Source organism: Dryobates pubescens, chromosome 19 (assembly GCF_014839835.1).
Source record: "Dryobates pubescens isolate bDryPub1 chromosome 19, bDryPub1.pri, whole genome shotgun sequence".
Taxonomy (NCBI): domain Eukaryota; kingdom Metazoa; phylum Chordata; class Aves; order Piciformes; family Picidae; genus Dryobates; species Dryobates pubescens.
Genome location: NC_071630.1, coordinates 6,081,953 through 6,099,162, shown reverse-complemented (window position 1 = coordinate 6,099,162; position 17,210 = coordinate 6,081,953). Strand labels below are relative to the sequence as shown.

Genomic DNA, 17,210 nt, shown 5'->3' with positions numbered 1-17,210 from the left:
TTTCAGTATATCATACTCACCCAAAATAGCAAAGGGAGGTCTAAATTTCATGTTTCTTTGCTTAAAAAGCAATCAGGGAATCCTATTTTCTTACAGGAGGCTTGCACATACATATTCTGAAAGTTACTCATAAGAACAGTACATCTGAGATTGCTCTAAGTAAGGGTACTGCAGCAGGAATGGAACAGTTCTTCTGTCATCTCACATGCCAGACTGAAACTTGTTCACTGCCTTGTACAAAAAGTTACTACCCCTCACAACTCTGAGCTGCCCAGGTAGGAGACAGATCAAAGTAACACCTGGCATTGAGAACTGTAACTCAGCTATGACAGCCCTCAGCCATGGCTGATACCACCAAACAGCTCTTAAAACTGCTCCTTAAAGCACTTCAGATATGGGAGAATCCTGAAGGACATGAGGATTCTAGACTTGCTAGTGTTTTGAAGAGGTGCATCTGCACCCTGCATGTTCACAAACACTTGTGCTTGATGGGAAAAACTGTATACAGATTTGACTCATCTGCTGAAACATTTTAACAGTAAGAAGAAAGGAGTACATCTATTTTGAGACAATTCTGTATTACAGTCCCAACTGGGGGTTGCTAGCAATTCCAGAAGGAAACAAATCCATTCTGGGGCCAGTTTTCTTCCAGGAGGTAAGCCAAGGCTTGGCTGCTGAGCCTTGGCTCGGGTTAGCAGTGGCTGCCGAGCCTGCTGCAAGCAGCCTGTGCCCAGCTTGGCCAACTGGATGGGCACCATGTCTCTGCACCAGGCAGAGATCCCAGCAGCCACTCACCCTGAATATCAACATCAGGATTGCAGCAAGCAGCACATCAGGTCCTCAGCAACCTGTGAAGCCTCAAGAAGGCAACAGACCTGTGCTGATTTACACCAAGGGAAGATGAGGCTTAAAGAATATAAAACTGCAGCTGTAACTGTAGGGTTTGGTATGGACAATTTGAAACTGATCATGGTGGAAACAGGCCCTATATAATTGTGTTTGTTATTCCAAGGAGAGTTTATATTTCACATCAAATCAGGAAATGACCATTGCTGAAGCTAGCTGTTGGAGAACTTTCCCCTGTCTAGCAAAATGGATTTGAACTCTTTAGGGTGTATTTCAGAGGCACAAAGAAGTTAGGGGAGACCCCACTGGTGTCCTGATCTGGAGTATGTTCATACTACCTCATCTTCACACTGCTGTGTGTTATTCCACTACAAATGGTATGCTGAGGGTGCTGCTGTGTGGATCTGGCATTTTTGTGTTAGGGATGTGTTTGCTTTGTCTAATAGTCCTGAGATGAATAACAGGAACAGCCTGAAGAGTTTTAAGGAAGCACTTGCTTTTTTTATTTCACTTCAGCTGCTTGCTTTGAATCTGGCCCTTGTCACAAACACTTGCCTCTCGTGTCATTTTGAATTCACCTCTTCCCACTGGCCATCTTTTAAAATGCAGTATGCTAGACTTAACCTCAGGCTACCAAGATAACTGGCCTTTATCCTTAATTTTTCATAAGAAAATAAACCCCTCCATTTCAAAGAAGCTGATCCCATCTCACGGGCAGGAAATGTTTTGTGCTCTCTGTGTGTGCTCTAAACTCTCTGAGTTTGGAGTGGATCTTATTCATTTGTAGTTGATAAATAACACAGATAAGTTATGGCTTTGTGTCTATTATTTATATGCCTGGTATGCAAACTTGCTTCAGAATGGGAATCTAATTTTAGAAAATAAACATGCACTTGAAAGTAGACAAATGTGAAACCCAAACATTAACTGTGTAATATGTTTTCTTATCGAGAACGTAAATGGGATCTTCGCATACTAACGGATGCATTACAGATACTAATGAGGGCTTTACCATAGACTGTATCTCGAGAACCCCTTTTCTTTTACTGCTAACATATTCAATATTCATTTGTATTCGGCGCCATCAGCTACAAATTGACAGCTAGCAGTTACAAAATAAACGCTAGGACCTAGTAGCTACTTAGTATTTTCATCTCCACAAAGGATTTGGGAAGGACGGCTAATTTAGATCTTTGAGCCTCGACTATAAATAAACAGCAACTGCTGGATAAATCCCACCCTGCTGCAGTGGAAGATTGTATTACAAACCTGACAAATGATTTGCGGGAGAGAATGATGAACCCTTATTGCTAAGACACTCTTCAAGTTAATCCAAACCAAGATTCCCGGGTAATTTTACGTGCGCCGGGAAGATTGATAGCGCGGCGCTTGCCTAGCAGCTTTCGAATGTTTGGCTGGATCGGAAATGGCATTGAGGCATGATTAAAGATTCAGTTGGGCTTCTCACAAATTCTTTATCCCCTGTATTCATGGTGGCAAGCCGCTGCCTTTGTTGCAGGTTAAAGAAGGCTGACCCCCAGCTCTGGTGATTAGCACGCAGGACAACTGACGGACCTATGGAAAAGAACTGTTTAGGTTGCCCGGTGCTCTGAGCATTGTTTATCGGCTGAAATTGTTGGGAGGGAGGGATGTTCATCACAGTAGATCAGGGAGAGTCAGTGACAACTGACAGGCTCATTGTTTAAGACATTTTTTAACGAAGTTGTTAACATTAATTCTTTTATATAGTACTCTAATCTTCTTCAAATTATGTTCTGACATGGCACAAACCGCTTGGCATTGAAAGTCATTCAGCAGTGATTAAAGTGCTCTTTTTATCGGTTTAAGAATGTTTCATCTTGTATCAGCAGTATGGAATTGTTTACTAATTAGATTCCTTAACATCCTCTGCTGTCATATGCTGATGATATGTGAACAGGAAAGCTGATGAGCAAAAAATTAAAACTTGTTATTAGACTGTCATAAGGCCCTACATATAAAGATGTCATTCAGAGGACTGCGTTCAGGAGGGATAAATAATATTTGCTGAGAAGCGAAGCGGTTTCTCAGCCTGGCTCGGCATGGCTGGCAGGGCAGGCGTTTCACAGTTAGCTGCAGCTCTGGCTTTTCCTGGAAGTTTGTGGTATCCATTGTAGATGCAAAGGAGGAATTTGTCCCTTGAGGACCTTCCCATTTCAGCATGGCATATATGAGGTGTCTAGGCATCCTACTCCGGGCAAGAGGCTGGGCTAGAGACCTCCTGACATGCTTCCCAACCCAAGTGTGATTTGGCTTTTGTGATTGTGTGACACCCGTTCCCCTCTGTCCTTGGGCAAGTCACTTAGGCAGATCCTCAAATGTCTGAATGCAGCTAGGTCACGTTCACCAAAGGAAAATGCATGCCTAAATGGCTTTGTGAATCTGGAATTTACCTTGTTTTGTAGCTTTGCCATCTGGAGGAAGCTGCTAGGCTTGATAATTTCATGTTTGTCCATTATTCTGAGATATTAAAGCTTTACCCTCTGTCAGCGAAGGGATAGATCAGACTGCATTTCTCTTAAGTAATGAGAAAGCTACCATTGAACTGTCTTCTTCCAAAACAGCCAACACGATTGAAACAGTTAGAAAGAAGTGAAGATATACAGAGCCAAAAAGCAAATGGCACATTGCTTATATCCAGTTCTCAGGGAAGCACTGGAGGCATCACAAGATAAAGTGCTTTGGGCTTCCAGCCACATAATCTTTTATCGCTTAAAGTAAATATCCTATGCTCACACAGGGAAAACTATTCTCTTCTTTTGGAGTCTAGGTTGTGTCAATGTTTGAGGCATACAGCACTGCTGTTGTACTGGGGAGGGGGACATTTTTCTGCCTGCTGAGAATTTTGTTTAAAAGTCTTCAAATTTGACTCATTTGAAAAGATAAATTATTGTTTGGTTTGGATTTTAAACCACTTTCATAAACTTCCATCTTATGAATTAGCTGAATTCTATTAGAGCTAGCCTGAATTTAGCTTGGCTGGATGGATGCTTTTCAGCAATAGCTTAAGGGCTCTGACTCTGCATTGAGCAATTTAGGTTAATTTTACTTTTCTAATAAAAGTCCAGTTGAATTGCTTGCAAAAAAACCCTAATCATACTCTTCAGGGGCCTTGAATCATTCTAAACAGCTGAATATAGCAATCATACCTGTGCTGTGGAGCTTTATAGGATAGTTTAAATGAGCATAGGAATTTTATTGTTCCCTATTAATATTATTTTTAGTAGAACTATCTTCCATTTCTATTCCTGCCCTTTTTAAGATACTTTCTCTATTTTTTTTTAATTAATTAAAGGATTATTTTTTTAATTAATTAAGAGGATTACTATGTGTTATGCTAACTTTAAAAATATTTTGGTCTGTTGATAACTATATGCCTTTTAAAATAGTACAGACAATTTTGCTTTGCCTTGTGATGGGAGATCGTTTCTATGCTGTGGAGTCATCTTTATCACTTTAATCCCATCTTCTGAGAAAAAAAAAATGCCTTGCACACAAATGTGCCTTTCTTTGCCATTACAAAATTGAGATGCCTCAATTAAGGAGAATTGAGGCTTTTTAGAATGCTTGCTGCCCTTTGAGGGTGAGAATGCAAAGTAGAGATCTTCTGCAGGTTGTCCCCTGAACAGCACCCTGAGTTTCCTTGGCTGTGACAATGAAAGGCCAGAAAAAAAAGGCTGGAGGAAAATCACAAGAGATTGAAGCCTATTCTCTTTTCCCATTAATTTATCCTAATGCAGCAACATCTAATTTCTCTTCCTTTGCTTTTTCAATCATACTTGGCAGCCTCTGTATTCTGATTCCTATCAGCTCATAATTAGTACTACAGAAAGGACTAAGATGTACATAAATAATCATAAGATGCCAGATAATCTGTATTGGTTTTAAACTAGTGTTGTGTGGTGCTATGCACTCTCACCTATATTTTATTTAATTATGGTTTACAAAGCAAACTATCTCCTTGCCCTCTTTACAGATATTCGGGCACTGCACAGGGAGTAGCCCATCACTGGAGCCAGGATGCTTGTCCCAACCCTGTGGTTTCACTCTCCAGGTTTCTGCCAGAGAAATTCAGAGAAACTAATTCTTCTTGTTTGAGCATAAGTTCTCTTGGTATGAGGGAAAAAATGAAATAAAAAAAGGAGAAAAAAAACCAAACACAAAATGAAAAGGGAAAAAGGGGAAAAGGAATAGACCCCCTGATCCACAAAAGCCTCTAGTCTATCTTCTCCATTTCTTAAAGCAGTATAAGACATGTGAAATGATTGCTACAAAACAAAAAAGCCCACTTGTGTCTCTACAAAATCAGAACCTCCCTGTGCCTGCAGCAGATAAGCATTCTTAAAAGGCAGCAGTGACAATTGCCACAGTGAAACTGTTGACCAAAGATGTATAGGCAGGTTTGGCACCAATCCCAATTGCACTTTACATGATAGGTCTTAATTGGAGTGCCCAGGTTAATTTTGTACAGGAGGTTTAAAAAACCCAAACAAACAAAAAACATACATCAGTCCGCATTGCTAGGCAGGGTCAAGGAGCTGGGGTGCCCATGGTGTAGGGCAAGTGCTTTCTCTGTTGCAAAAGGAAACCAGCAAGTTTTTGAGGTGCTGCTTTTAAACCTTGCTCAACTCTTCTGGGTCCAAACACTCTGCATCAGGCCAGGCTCTCCCTGCAGCTGATTCAGGTTTTCACTGGCAAGGGGCACAGGACCTGAGACTGGAGCTGTGGTTTAGGACTCTCTTTTCCTTTTCTTTTCCTCTGAGAGGAAAGGAAAAGGGGAAAAAAAGCAGCTCTCAGTAAGTGTTTTGCAAATAAGTGGCCATCCAGCAGGCAGGCAGCACCTTCAGCAGGGTGGCAGCCCTGTCACCAGACAGGTTACCCTGCCAGCTGCAAGGCTTTTTTTTTTTTCACCAGTGCTTTCCTAAGACACAGCTTCGAAAGGCTGCAGTCAAAATTACAATGCTAAAATATCTCTCTGTATATTTATATAGTTTTTTCTCATATTTCTCTCTCTCTCTTTTTTTTTTTTTTTTTTTTTTTTTTTTTTTTTTTTTTTTTTTTTTTGTAATTCCAGCAACAAGGAGCTGCCACAACTGTCTACTGTGCCACGGCTGCGGAGCTGGAGGGCCTGGGAGGGATGTACTTCAACAACTGCTGCCGCTGCCTGCCGTCGCAGGAGGCACAGACCGAGGCCACGGCTGCGGCCCTCTGGGAGCTGAGCGAGAGGCTGATCCAAGAATGAATTGGCAGGCAGTCCAAATAACAGGGAGCTCCTGGAAGGATCAAAACACACAAGTGTGTGCTTGCTCGGAAACTGCCAACACTGGAACCTGTCCAATCTTATCATCTAGAGGGTTTCCATATACCTCAGATACAGATTAACCAGTGTTAAATGAAATAATAGCAGTCACAACATAGTGAAAAATGTTAAGTACTAATGGGAAATGGGGAATACTGTGGGTTAAAGGGACAATGCGGCTTCCTGGGGCTTAGTTACTCTTGGTTCTCTTTCTTTTGATTATAGCCTCTTCAAAGTGTAACCCAAGGAGGCATCTTTTGTCTTACTTCAGAAAAGCAATGCTGCAGATATTTTCTGCTGTTTTGATTAATGGGTAGGTATGTAGCCCGGTATGGGATTTCCTCTTTATTTTGATAATTACTGTCTGTTAGGCTTTAGGTATTGACTAGGAGATGGTAGCTGTGTTGATTCTTCTTTTCCCTACAAGGATTTTATTGGGTGTGGCAAATTAAAAAAAAAAAAAAAAAAGATTATTAAGGTAAGAAATCTTTCCTGCCTTTGACTGCTGGCTGCAAATACATCTGCACTGTCTAGCAAAATGAAAGCGCAAGAAGACATCTGAACAGAAATGGTAAAGTCACAGCTAATTAAATCTTTCTGTCTTTTTCTCTTTTTTTTTTCCCTTTTTTTTTTTCTTAGAAGATTACAATAAAAGATATGTTGTAAACCATTCCCTAAATAATGTCACATTAGCAACGATGATGTTGTCTCCTTAAGAACACACAGAGCGTAATCAGGGGTTTAGATGGGATTTTCATCCATTTCTCAGTTCACAGTTTTAAGGAGCTTTTTTCCCTTCCTTTGGAAGTTCACAGTTTGGTTGTTGGTTGTTTTTTTTTTTCCAGTTCTCCTGATACTGTCTCTCCTTCCAAATCTCTCTCTTTTTTTTCTTTTCCCTTTCAATGCAAATTCAATAAAACAACATGCTTGCTTGAATATTGTCACCTGAAAAGAAAGTTTGTCTCGTTTCTGCAAATGTCTTAGTTCCTTTTTTTTTTTTTTTCTTAGAAAAGAAAACTTGAGGAAAAATAAAGAGCTTCTTGTTGATGCCAAGAAAACGCTGTTTTTTCTCTTGTTTCTGAGTTCATTTTTGTGAGTGTGTGTGTATTTTGTGCTTTGTAGCTGTCGTCACGCCAGCAGGTTGTCCTAAGCCAATCCCAGTCCGGCATCACACTTTCTGTAGACAGAATACAAACAAATAAATAGGACACATAGTTAATAGAAGCTTATTTGACCCCCTTATTATTTATGATTTATTGCTAACAGTCTGCCTTTTGTGATTCTTCTCATCTGCAATCATATAATGCACATGATTAGTTGTTGACTAGGCACGCAGTCACATGGAAGAAGCAGCCATAGCATCCTCCCCTCGAAGAACCCACTAGCCTTAGGTAAGGAATTATGCTGTTGCAGTGTAACAGCCACACCTTACAGTCACATACTGCACTTCGGTTTGACTCTCTGCTTTTTTTGAGTTTACAGCTAATTGTAGTTTTTAGCTTTGCAGGTTGCATTCAGCCTCCTCTGCACATAAGGGTTGAAATATCTGTGAGTAAAGTCTTGATTTGCAAAATTAGATTTCTTCTGAGTGGACAGAGGGAACCTGGGAGCCACTGCCCTCAGATCCACAGTGAATTTATCTAGCCTGTTTTGTTTTTTCCTTCCCCAAACTCCTCAGTATTATTCAAGCTTCTGCTTAAGTGCAACCTCACCTGCTCACTACTTCATCTCCCTGCCTGATACCACAGTCTTTCCTAAAGCAGCAGTAAAACAATATGTGAACCTGCTGATAGCTGTTGTGCCACCTGGCTGGCAACAGCCTTCAGGAAATAAGCACTCCTGCCCATGTGTCTTCCTCTACTGTCTGCAGCAAGCTCTTTCCCCAGGGCCAGCACATCCTCATGAGCTTGCTTCTGCACTGAAGCATTTGTTGGAATAAAGAAATAAAAGAGGCTAGTCCAGAAAGAATAACAACTCTTTTCAGATTATTTTTTTTTTAAACAAAACACCAATAACCACCCAAAAAACTCTTTCATGTCTCCTAGTTTTGTCCAGCCTGTGCTGCATGGACCAGATGCTGGTATACTGTAGTGTCTGAAAACTAGCAGCATGGGGCAAAGTGTTTGCAAGCTGAGGTGATGGTTACAGTCACATCCCTTGTATTGTCTCTGAGTTTATCTGTGGAGAAAAAATATGATTAAATTCTGTCACTTATGCAACAGCCTTCACAAATGCATTATTTTTCCTTTTCACAGCCAAACAGAATTACTCTCATAATAATACAGTCAGTTGATGGAAGCAGAGCTTCGCCTCACAGCTTGGCATTGCTGTGTTCAGAAGAGGCAGTAATGAAGCACTGCTGGGAGCTCTGCACTCCCCCGAATGCCTGGGCCCTCTCCTCCATTCAGGCAAACATTAATAACCAATAATGAATACCCTGTCATTCCTTATTGCTGAAATATTGCATGCTTTCATGAGAATTCAGTATGGAAAGAGATTGTCTGCCTTCCTCCAGAGAGTGTCTAGGAGGTGTTTGTCCTCCATACGCAACTTACTAGTTCAGTGCTACAAGGTGAAAGCATTTTTAATGTTAGCACAGCTTTGCATGAGATGAAATGCACTACGCCCCAACCTCATTTAGTTGCTGGGGTTCCTATTTCTGGTTAATAAATATTTATTGATAGTAGTGTATTATCCTGTCTAGCATTCCACTGTCACAGTTTTACAGTTTTTTCCAGTTCAGGTAAAATCACTTGCTCTCATTTTCTTTTTTTTTTCTTACTTTTTTCTTTCACTCTCTTTCATTCTCTCTTTTGCCTTTCCTCAACTGACTTTCTTTCCACATATCCTCTCCCTCTCTCTGTCCTTTTGTCTCTCCCGAGGTGAAATCCTCCCAATATCTGAGGGGGACCTGCAGGAGGGCTGGGGAGGGACTTCTCAGGATATCAGGCAGTGATAGGACTGGGGGGAATAGAATGGGGCTGGGAGATTCAGACTGGATGTGAGGAGGCAGTTCTTCACCATGAGGGTGGTGAAGGCCTGGAATGGGTTGTCCAGGGAGGTGGTTGGGGCCCCGTCCCTGGAGGGGTTTAAGACCAGGCTGGATGAGGCTCTGGCCAGCCTGCTCTAGTGTGGGGTGTCCCTGCCCATGGCAGGGGGGTTGGAACTAGATGATCCTTGTGGTGCCTTCCAACCCTGACTGATGATACTAGGAAATAGCCAGCACCAAAAATTCTTCCCCCGCCCCATTCTCATTCCAAATAAAGAAAAGGCACAAAGCTGCAGAGCATTTGCTTCTATTAGAACCACTTGTGAAAATAAATGTTCTTGTGCTCTCAGTTTGGTTTCAGAACAGGAGGGATGTGCAGGGGGCATTAAAAAGGAAAAGCAATTGAAAAGACACAGACTCCAACACCTCCCCACCCGACCCCTCCCTTTTAATATCCTAGATGTCCCTAAGTCATTGGCTTTCAAATATATTTTGGTGTAAAATCTGGCACATTTACAGCTGGCCAGATTTATTTATTTGACTGGCTTACATTTTTCTGGTTGATTTACCTGAGGCAATGTCTGTGTGAATTACTCCACAATGCATTGACTCAGGTGTTCATTAAAGGTAGTTAAGTGATCCTGTGTCTAATATTAAAGCAAACCCCATTAACCTTAACTAGTATCATATCAGCAAAACAAAAAGAACTGAATAAAGCAAAATAGATCAGCTATTTATAGTTCCTGGAAAAGAGCCAGCAAACTTACATCAAGCTCCTTAATAGTCCTAATAAGCACTTGGTAGTTATCCCCATAAAAAAAAAAGGAGAAGGCTGGGTAAGGACTGTGGCTCTGACACACTTGCTCAAGCCCCACAGCACTTTCTGAGGGGGAGGTCTTGGAAGATGATGCCACAGAACATTTCCCACCCATCATATGCTGAAGAGCATTGCTGGAGCCTTTCCTCTCCACTTCCTTCCTTCCAAAGTCAACATCATGTCCTGCTGTAATGGTGATTTGCTTGCTCTTCTATGGGTGCTCTGGATTGGCAGGGCCATGTAGGTACAAGAGCAAACTTCCTTGCTTGGAATTAAGAGCTCTTAGGGGAATGGAGGTGTCAATCAGTGACAGCTTCCACTGCTGTCCATGCAGCAGATGTTACCCATGGTCTACCCAGAAAGTAACTGCCTGCTGGGACCAGCAGCAAACTTGTGCCAAGACTACTTGTTTTGGGTTGTTGGGGTGTTGGTTTTTTCCCCCTTGCATTTTCTTTTGACACCTGTAAGACTAATTTCAGATATTCTCAGACCAGGTAAGGATTTTTATTAGAGAAAGTCTTTCCAGCAACACTGCAATAACTTGACTTATATCAAGGTTGAATAACTCCTTGTCAGGTGTTAAGCTCATGACCTTTCAAGCCAAACACTCTTATACTAACCAGTTTACCATTGGAATGATCAATATCTTGTAAGTGAGAAAGTCTAGACAGATCTTATTTTGTCCTTTGGTATCACTTGTGGCTTTGGAATTGATCATTATATGTGGCTGGGGAAAAAAATTGCCTATACATTTCATGCTCTGTATTTATCTTGACAAGGTTCTCTAGGATTATATTTTCATAATCTGAATGGCAGTGGAACAGCTGCTCAGGCTGTGCAAGCCCTTCTTATCAGGCTGAATTTAAGCCACGGTAATTACTCTTTCTCCTTATGTATTTCTTTTTTAAACAAGCGTGTACTATACATTAAAATGTATGGCTGGGAAGGCAGGGGGGCATGCTGAGAAGATGGGAAAATGCTGCTGAATGGCATTCTTTCCATCCACAGTAGCTGATATAGGCTTGTGTTGTTTTATTCTCAATGTAAGCCTATGTCTGAGCACCAATGATCCCAACCTGTGCAAGGAATGCCTTGTTTTATGACCAAATCTTTGACAGGGGAGGTGACCTGAGACTGGAGGTAGTTTAGGAAAAAAAAGAATAGCTGTTGGTAATACCCAACACTAAACACAGTACTGACTGAGGCCTTCACTTGGCTTCTTTGCAAAGAGGTTCATTAGTAAAGTTCATTCATTCCCAGGGGCAGCAGCTGAGCCGTGGCCAGGAGCATAGCATCCAAACGGGCACCCTCAACTCCTGCTTCAGCCCACAGTCACAGAGCCATGATGATGCCAGGCACTGAAGGTGCCTGCATGATACAGTGATGGAAGCATTAAAGTAAAACCGCAGAATTGTTTGGGTTGAAAAAGGCCTCTAAGTTCATCGAGTAAGTACAGTAGATGTGTGGCTGTTTGCTGATGTCCTTGACTGGGGGACTGAGACAATGAGAAAATAGGTAACTAACTTGGACAGAAAGAATGTGCTGCTTTTCTCCAGATTATTTTTTTTTAACAGTGCTAACTCCACTGTTATTTACTAGATGCCTTCTCTGGGCTGTGCTTTTTCTTCTCTTCCCCACCCCTGTTGCATCTGCAGAGTACTTTCCAACGGGTGTTTCGTGAATTAGCTTCATGCTTTAAGAGAGAAGATTGCTCTGGCAGAGAACAGCATAGTTGTAAAAGTGTCAAGGTGTTATGAATGTCCTGATGATAGAGCCCAGTTGTTATCTGCTGGGTAGTGAGGGAGGATAGCTAATGATGTGCAGCATGTAAACCGTTTGTTGCTCTAATCCATCTGTGTGGAGAGGAGTGAAAAAGAGGGGCGAAATCCTGGGAAAATTACTTGGACAGCTGGAGATAAAGTGTGTACTGATGGAGTCATCCAGAGGTAGCTGTCAACATGAGCTGTGTTTGCATATAATCCAAGCGATGCACAATGATTCCTTTTGGTATTTTTTTTATGGGGGTTCATGTGTCTGTGCATAGACCTTAATTATTATCCAGTATCTCTTACCAACTGGGCTCCAGTTTTAAGGGAGGAATGTGATTCTAACCACTCTGTGGCTAGGTGGTGGAGAGAAGTACTGCAAACAGACCAAAGCAAGACACACAGATCCCTTTGGAGGACCTGAATTAAATGAGAAGCAGTCATTTTATTAATTCTGCTGTGTTTTATAGACCTTTTATATGGAACATTAGCCATACAACTTCACTATCTAATTAAAAAGGGCTTTTATCAATTTGCTGGGCAGTTGCTTATGCAAAAAAAAAAAGGGGGGGGGGGGGGGGTTGGAAGGAAAAAAAAATAGAGGAAGACTCTTTTTTTATGAGTCCCAGAAAATCATCTCCTTTAAGGGGGCACAGCACAAATCACCAAATGCCTGGTGAGACTATTTTGGCTGGTTATCTTCACTCTTTGAAAAGCACTGTTATAAGACCTGAATGTTAGCCAACACTTGGAGACCAAAGTCTGTGCTGTGTGCATTGTTCCTACAGAAACCTTATGCAGGTCTGGTGCAGCGCCCCTGGATATGTGAGCACACTCTAAATAAATTAGGGGCTTTGTACGTTGGCTTTACACCATCCCTCCTGGCAAAGCAGGCAGCCTGCTCCTTGAGCTGGTGTTAGCCTTTAGCAGCAGTGGCTGGAGCAGCCCTGTAATGTTCTTAGAGAGGATTGAGGAGCGGGCGTGATGTTGTGGGTGTGAAACGTGTAAGCTCTTTGCAAAGGGAGGAGAGAGAAAATGAGTGCGTGGGAGCCACGCTGCTCCTGGCTCGGATCATCCCATCAACACGGAACTAATGGCCTTAAAATGGACTTTGCCTTTTGCAGGCAGCCTGAGAAGAATCATAGAATCACAGAATTGTTTGGGGTGGAAGGGACCTCAAGGATCATCTAGTTCCAACCCCGCTGTCGTGGGCAGGGACACCTCACACTAGATCAGGTTACTCACAGCCACATCCAGCCTGGCCTTAAAGGCCTCCAGGGATGGGGCCTCCACCACCTCCCTGGGCAACCTAAAGAAGGGCAGGGGAGATGGGACAAGGTGGTAGAAATGGGTAGTGCCTTCCTGCAGGCAGCAGTCTGTGCTTTGTGCTGATGCCTGGTGTTGGATGCAGCGGAAGCCGTCCCAGCACTTGAAAGCCAGTGGCATGAGAAACCAAGCAGGAGGGAAGGGGAAAAAAGGAAAAAAAAATTGTCTTCTAAACCCCTTGCACCTCCATAAACCCTTACTTTATGTGGCGTATTGGATTTTACAAGCACAGAGTCTGCTGGGAGCTGTCTGCCGAGCACACAGTTAGCAGTGATTGAACACCAGCGTTTTAGCATTTTGACTTAAATCCAGTGTAAACTTGTAAGTGAACTGTTGGCCTGGGCTGGGTCTCTGGTGGACAGCAGTCAGCAATGCATCACAGGCTGTGCAGCCCACGGAGCGCCCGGCCGGCGGCCGCGGGTCACAGTTCAAAAGAAGCCTGAAATTTCGCTTCAGTGGATCCTGAATTACCTCTCATCCCGGGGAAGGCTTTATTTCTCTCCCCCTCTTTCCCTCCCAGCATTGAGCCGGCATGGCTGGAGAAGAGAGGAGAAAGGGAGCCGGTACTGAGATCATCTCGAGTGTACCTGGACTACAAACAAATCAGAAGTATTTTCCTTCCAGCAAAGCTGTTCCTTTAATCTTTATGAGCAGGAGAAATTCATGCATTACAGAGGCACAAAAATGAAAAGGGAAGGGCGGGTGGGAATAGTTGCATTAGAATTAAGCCCTGTTTTTAATATGACACCTGTCAGACTTATTGTTAAAAATATGGAGAAAAGCTCCCTTCAGAAATAATAACATTGCAGCAAGGTTAGTTATAACACGGTGAGTCCTGTCAACAGCCGCAATTAGAAGCTGTTTACCACGGAGCAATGTAGCTCTGCAGCATCGGTGCTGCACGGACGCTCGGTGCTGTTCCAGCCCCAGCCGAGGGCTCACGGATAATCCTCTCGTCCAGCACAGCCCCTATCTGAGATGGGAGATTCTTCCCCGCAATCACATTACTTTCCTAATGACACTATCGCCCAACCAGGGATTTAGTGCTGCTTTACAGTCAATGAATGGTGTCACCAGGTTTAGGCTGCTAAACAATTAAAGGGTCAATTTACGGCGTGTAAGTGGGTGGGGGTGAAAGGCAGGGGAAGGGGGATGACTGGCAAGGAGAGCCCCTGATAAACAAGAGCTGTCACAGAGCCCTACCCTGCAGGGGCGACTATTTCTGTCAGCTGGCTATTAAAAGGCATCCTTCGCTGTCACAATTAAGCCCCTCCGCCGGGGCCAGCACGCCGCCGCCGCGGCCACCACCGAGCGACAGAAATCCCCCTCTGCGGCGGCTGCCAACTGCCAGGCGGGATTTGCAAGTCACTCGGCACTGGTAGTTAAACTCAGACCACAGAATTAATTTCATTTATGCCTTCAGCCAGATTTCAAAGTAAGGCTCTGGAGACGCAGGAGAAGTTAATTTATTAAAAAGCAATAGCTTGATAATGCACACGATGATAGAATAAATGAATCTGTTCAATATCTTATAAAACAGTTGGCAATCACATAATAGAGCATTCATTGTCAATTTAGTAGCTTGTCTCATTATACTCTGCAAATAGTAGTAAAATGGTGTATTATTCATGAACCAACATGCTTTAATTACTTTTAGTGCACATTTATTTTTTCAAATGCATTATGAGTTAGATTCATCTATAACTGTAACTCAGCTTACCAATCTTGAAGCAGTAACACAAACTGGAAGGGAAATTTTACTAGCACAGGAATCAGTTTCTGGGAAGTTTGTAACATTTCTATGTGCTGTTAAGGCTGATCCTGAAATGCCAGCAGCAGATAGCATCCCAAAGTTGGATTATGGCTGATAATACTTTCATAAATATAATATTATTATCTGATCATTTAATCAGATATACTTCTGTGATCCATCATTTGCTAAGGTTGTGGGGTTTTTTTCCCTGCCATCAAGCAAATCCTTAGATCTCACCTAGTTTCTTTGTTGGCTTTAGCAATAGAAATTGTCTTGTTACCACTCCCTCCCTTCTTGGCTTCTCCACACACACACACACACACACACACACTTTTCACCGGCTTAATTTGCTATGAAGGTCTCACATACATACAGCCAAGGTCAGTGAAAGTCCACTGCTCATTTCAGTTAAAATGGCTGTGAGGATTTATAAGTAATAAACTGCTCTTGCTTACAATAACAGGTTTCCTTAAGTCCCTCCTGCCACTACTAAGTATAATGTCTCAGCACGTTGTTGATTTCTATGTACACAGGAAAAAGGGGGGAAAAAAAAACCCGAGCACAGTAAAATAAGATGACTTAAAAATGCAATTAAAGTGTAAATCTTTACACCCATTAACATTTAGGGTCCATTAGATTACTTTGTCTTTTACAATATTAAATGCTAAGATGTTTTGCTTTTGTTCTGTAACAGTATATTCTAGTTCTATTTATAATACAAACGTAATTTAGCTCCCAATAAATCTTGGCCTTAATTGGTTATTAAGTATGTGCTACCATGTCATAAATTTCTACCACAGAATTTCTTCTTCTTCCCGTTCATCTCTCTGCCTCTGTATTCTGGGGTCAGGTACAGGGGTTTGCACCATCATAAATATTTAGCCTATCTGAGCATCCTCCTGCAAGAACTTGAATGGGGAGCATCACCCTAAGGTGGAGACCTTTAGTCAGTGCTACGGGGGAGGGCTAGAGCTGGCTTTCAGCCCCCTGGGAGCAGAACCCAGCCTTGTACTTGCCCACAGGGAATGCAGGCGTTGAGGTTAATGGTTATTCCGCCTTGGAGGCTGAACTTACAGGGGGATTTCACCCTGCTCTCTGCCCAAGGGGAAATGCTTTTGCAATGTATTTGCTCTCTTCATAGTGAGCTGAGGCACAAGTGGCTGGCCACTGGCATGGGGTCTGTCTCCCCTGGGCAGGAGATGCTGTTGTGGCCTGATAGATGGCCAGCTCTGGAGCTCTGGCACTAATGAAGGTTGCAGAGGGTATAAATCAGGACTGAATTTCACTCTCTCATCTTTGATGTTATCTTCTGCTTTGAAAGGTGTCCAAACGATGGCTGCACTATTATGACTTTCTTCCTCAGACCTCAGTAAGCACAATTTAGTCTAGTTTTTATTGGTCACTGAGGATGAGTTTCTAAGGTTTTTGTAGATTCAAGAACTGGGGTAATAGCATTGTGAGGGCATGGCCCAGTTTCCTTTGTAATCCTGATTTCAGTTCCCAATAGTAACCTGAAGCCATGACTGTTTAATCCTTAATTCCTGCCACAATTAACATCTCATATTCAGGAGGACTTCTTTGAGATTTGGAAGGAAATCTGTCCCCAGCTAGGTCAGCCTTTACTAAATGGGATGGGATCCTTTTCAGCCTGAGTCAAATACAGTAACACCTCATTTAATGGGGCAATAGAGCAGAGAATCTGTGAGCCGGCTCCGGTCGGATGCAGTAGGAATCAACATTCTTGCAATTAGAGCTAGTGAGGAATGCAAGCACACAAACTCATAAGCTACTAATGAACTATTTGAGCAATTCTGCAGGTATTTATATAAGGCTGAGGCAGCATCCTCAGCTGAAGAGCTACCCCCTCCCATCTATTCCCAAGGAAGCTGTAACAGAAGTGGAATTTCTTTATGTAAATACAGGCAGTGCTGAGAGACCTGAATTTCTGCCATCTCCTCGGTGCTCGTGGGTTCAGGGTGGTGTTGGCAAACAAATGGGGCTTGGTCTGCAGTGACTTCACTGCACAGCAATGACAACAAATGTCAGTTTGCTGTCTCCTTACCAATATTTTCACACTTGTGAATGCATAAGCACACCAGTGTAGGTAAGTCAGAGAACAGCTTTCTTATCCCTTTTTCAGCACCCCTATACCACCTTGCCCCCTTCACAGTTATCCTGGATTTGTCCCCCTTCATTTATACAAGTCTGTGCTAAATCCCACCTGTCCATTCGCCTCTAGGATAATCTCAAAGAGCACCTCAGTATAGCTGAGTGTTGTCATCCCTTTCTAGGGGTCATGGCAGGCAGTTTCCAGGGCAACCCTCTCCTCACCAAGAGCCCAGGCGCTTCAGGCGGTGACCATGACCAGATGAGTC

The 17,210-nt window shown here is 42.8% G+C and overlaps 2 protein-coding genes across 2 annotated transcripts in view; one reads left to right on the top strand and one right to left on the bottom strand.

Annotated features, from left to right (window-relative positions):
* WWOX (WW domain containing oxidoreductase) overlaps positions 1 to 6,639 on the top strand; it is a 519,864-nt gene extending 513,225 nt beyond the window's left edge. The window contains exon 9 of the mRNA XM_054170124.1: positions 5,960 to 6,639. Within this exon, the coding sequence (XP_054026099.1) occupies positions 5,960 to 6,127 (168 nt within the window). The 3' untranslated portion in view covers positions 6,128 to 6,639. The remainder of the gene's footprint in view (positions 1 to 5,959) is intronic.
* Positions 6,640 to 7,017: 378 nt separating this feature from the next.
* MAF (MAF bZIP transcription factor) overlaps positions 7,018 to 17,210 on the bottom strand; it is a 195,920-nt gene continuing 185,727 nt past the window's right edge. The window contains exon 3 of the mRNA XM_054170122.1: positions 7,018 to 7,361. The gene's annotated coding sequence lies outside the window, so the exon portion shown is untranslated. The remainder of the gene's footprint in view (positions 7,362 to 17,210) is intronic.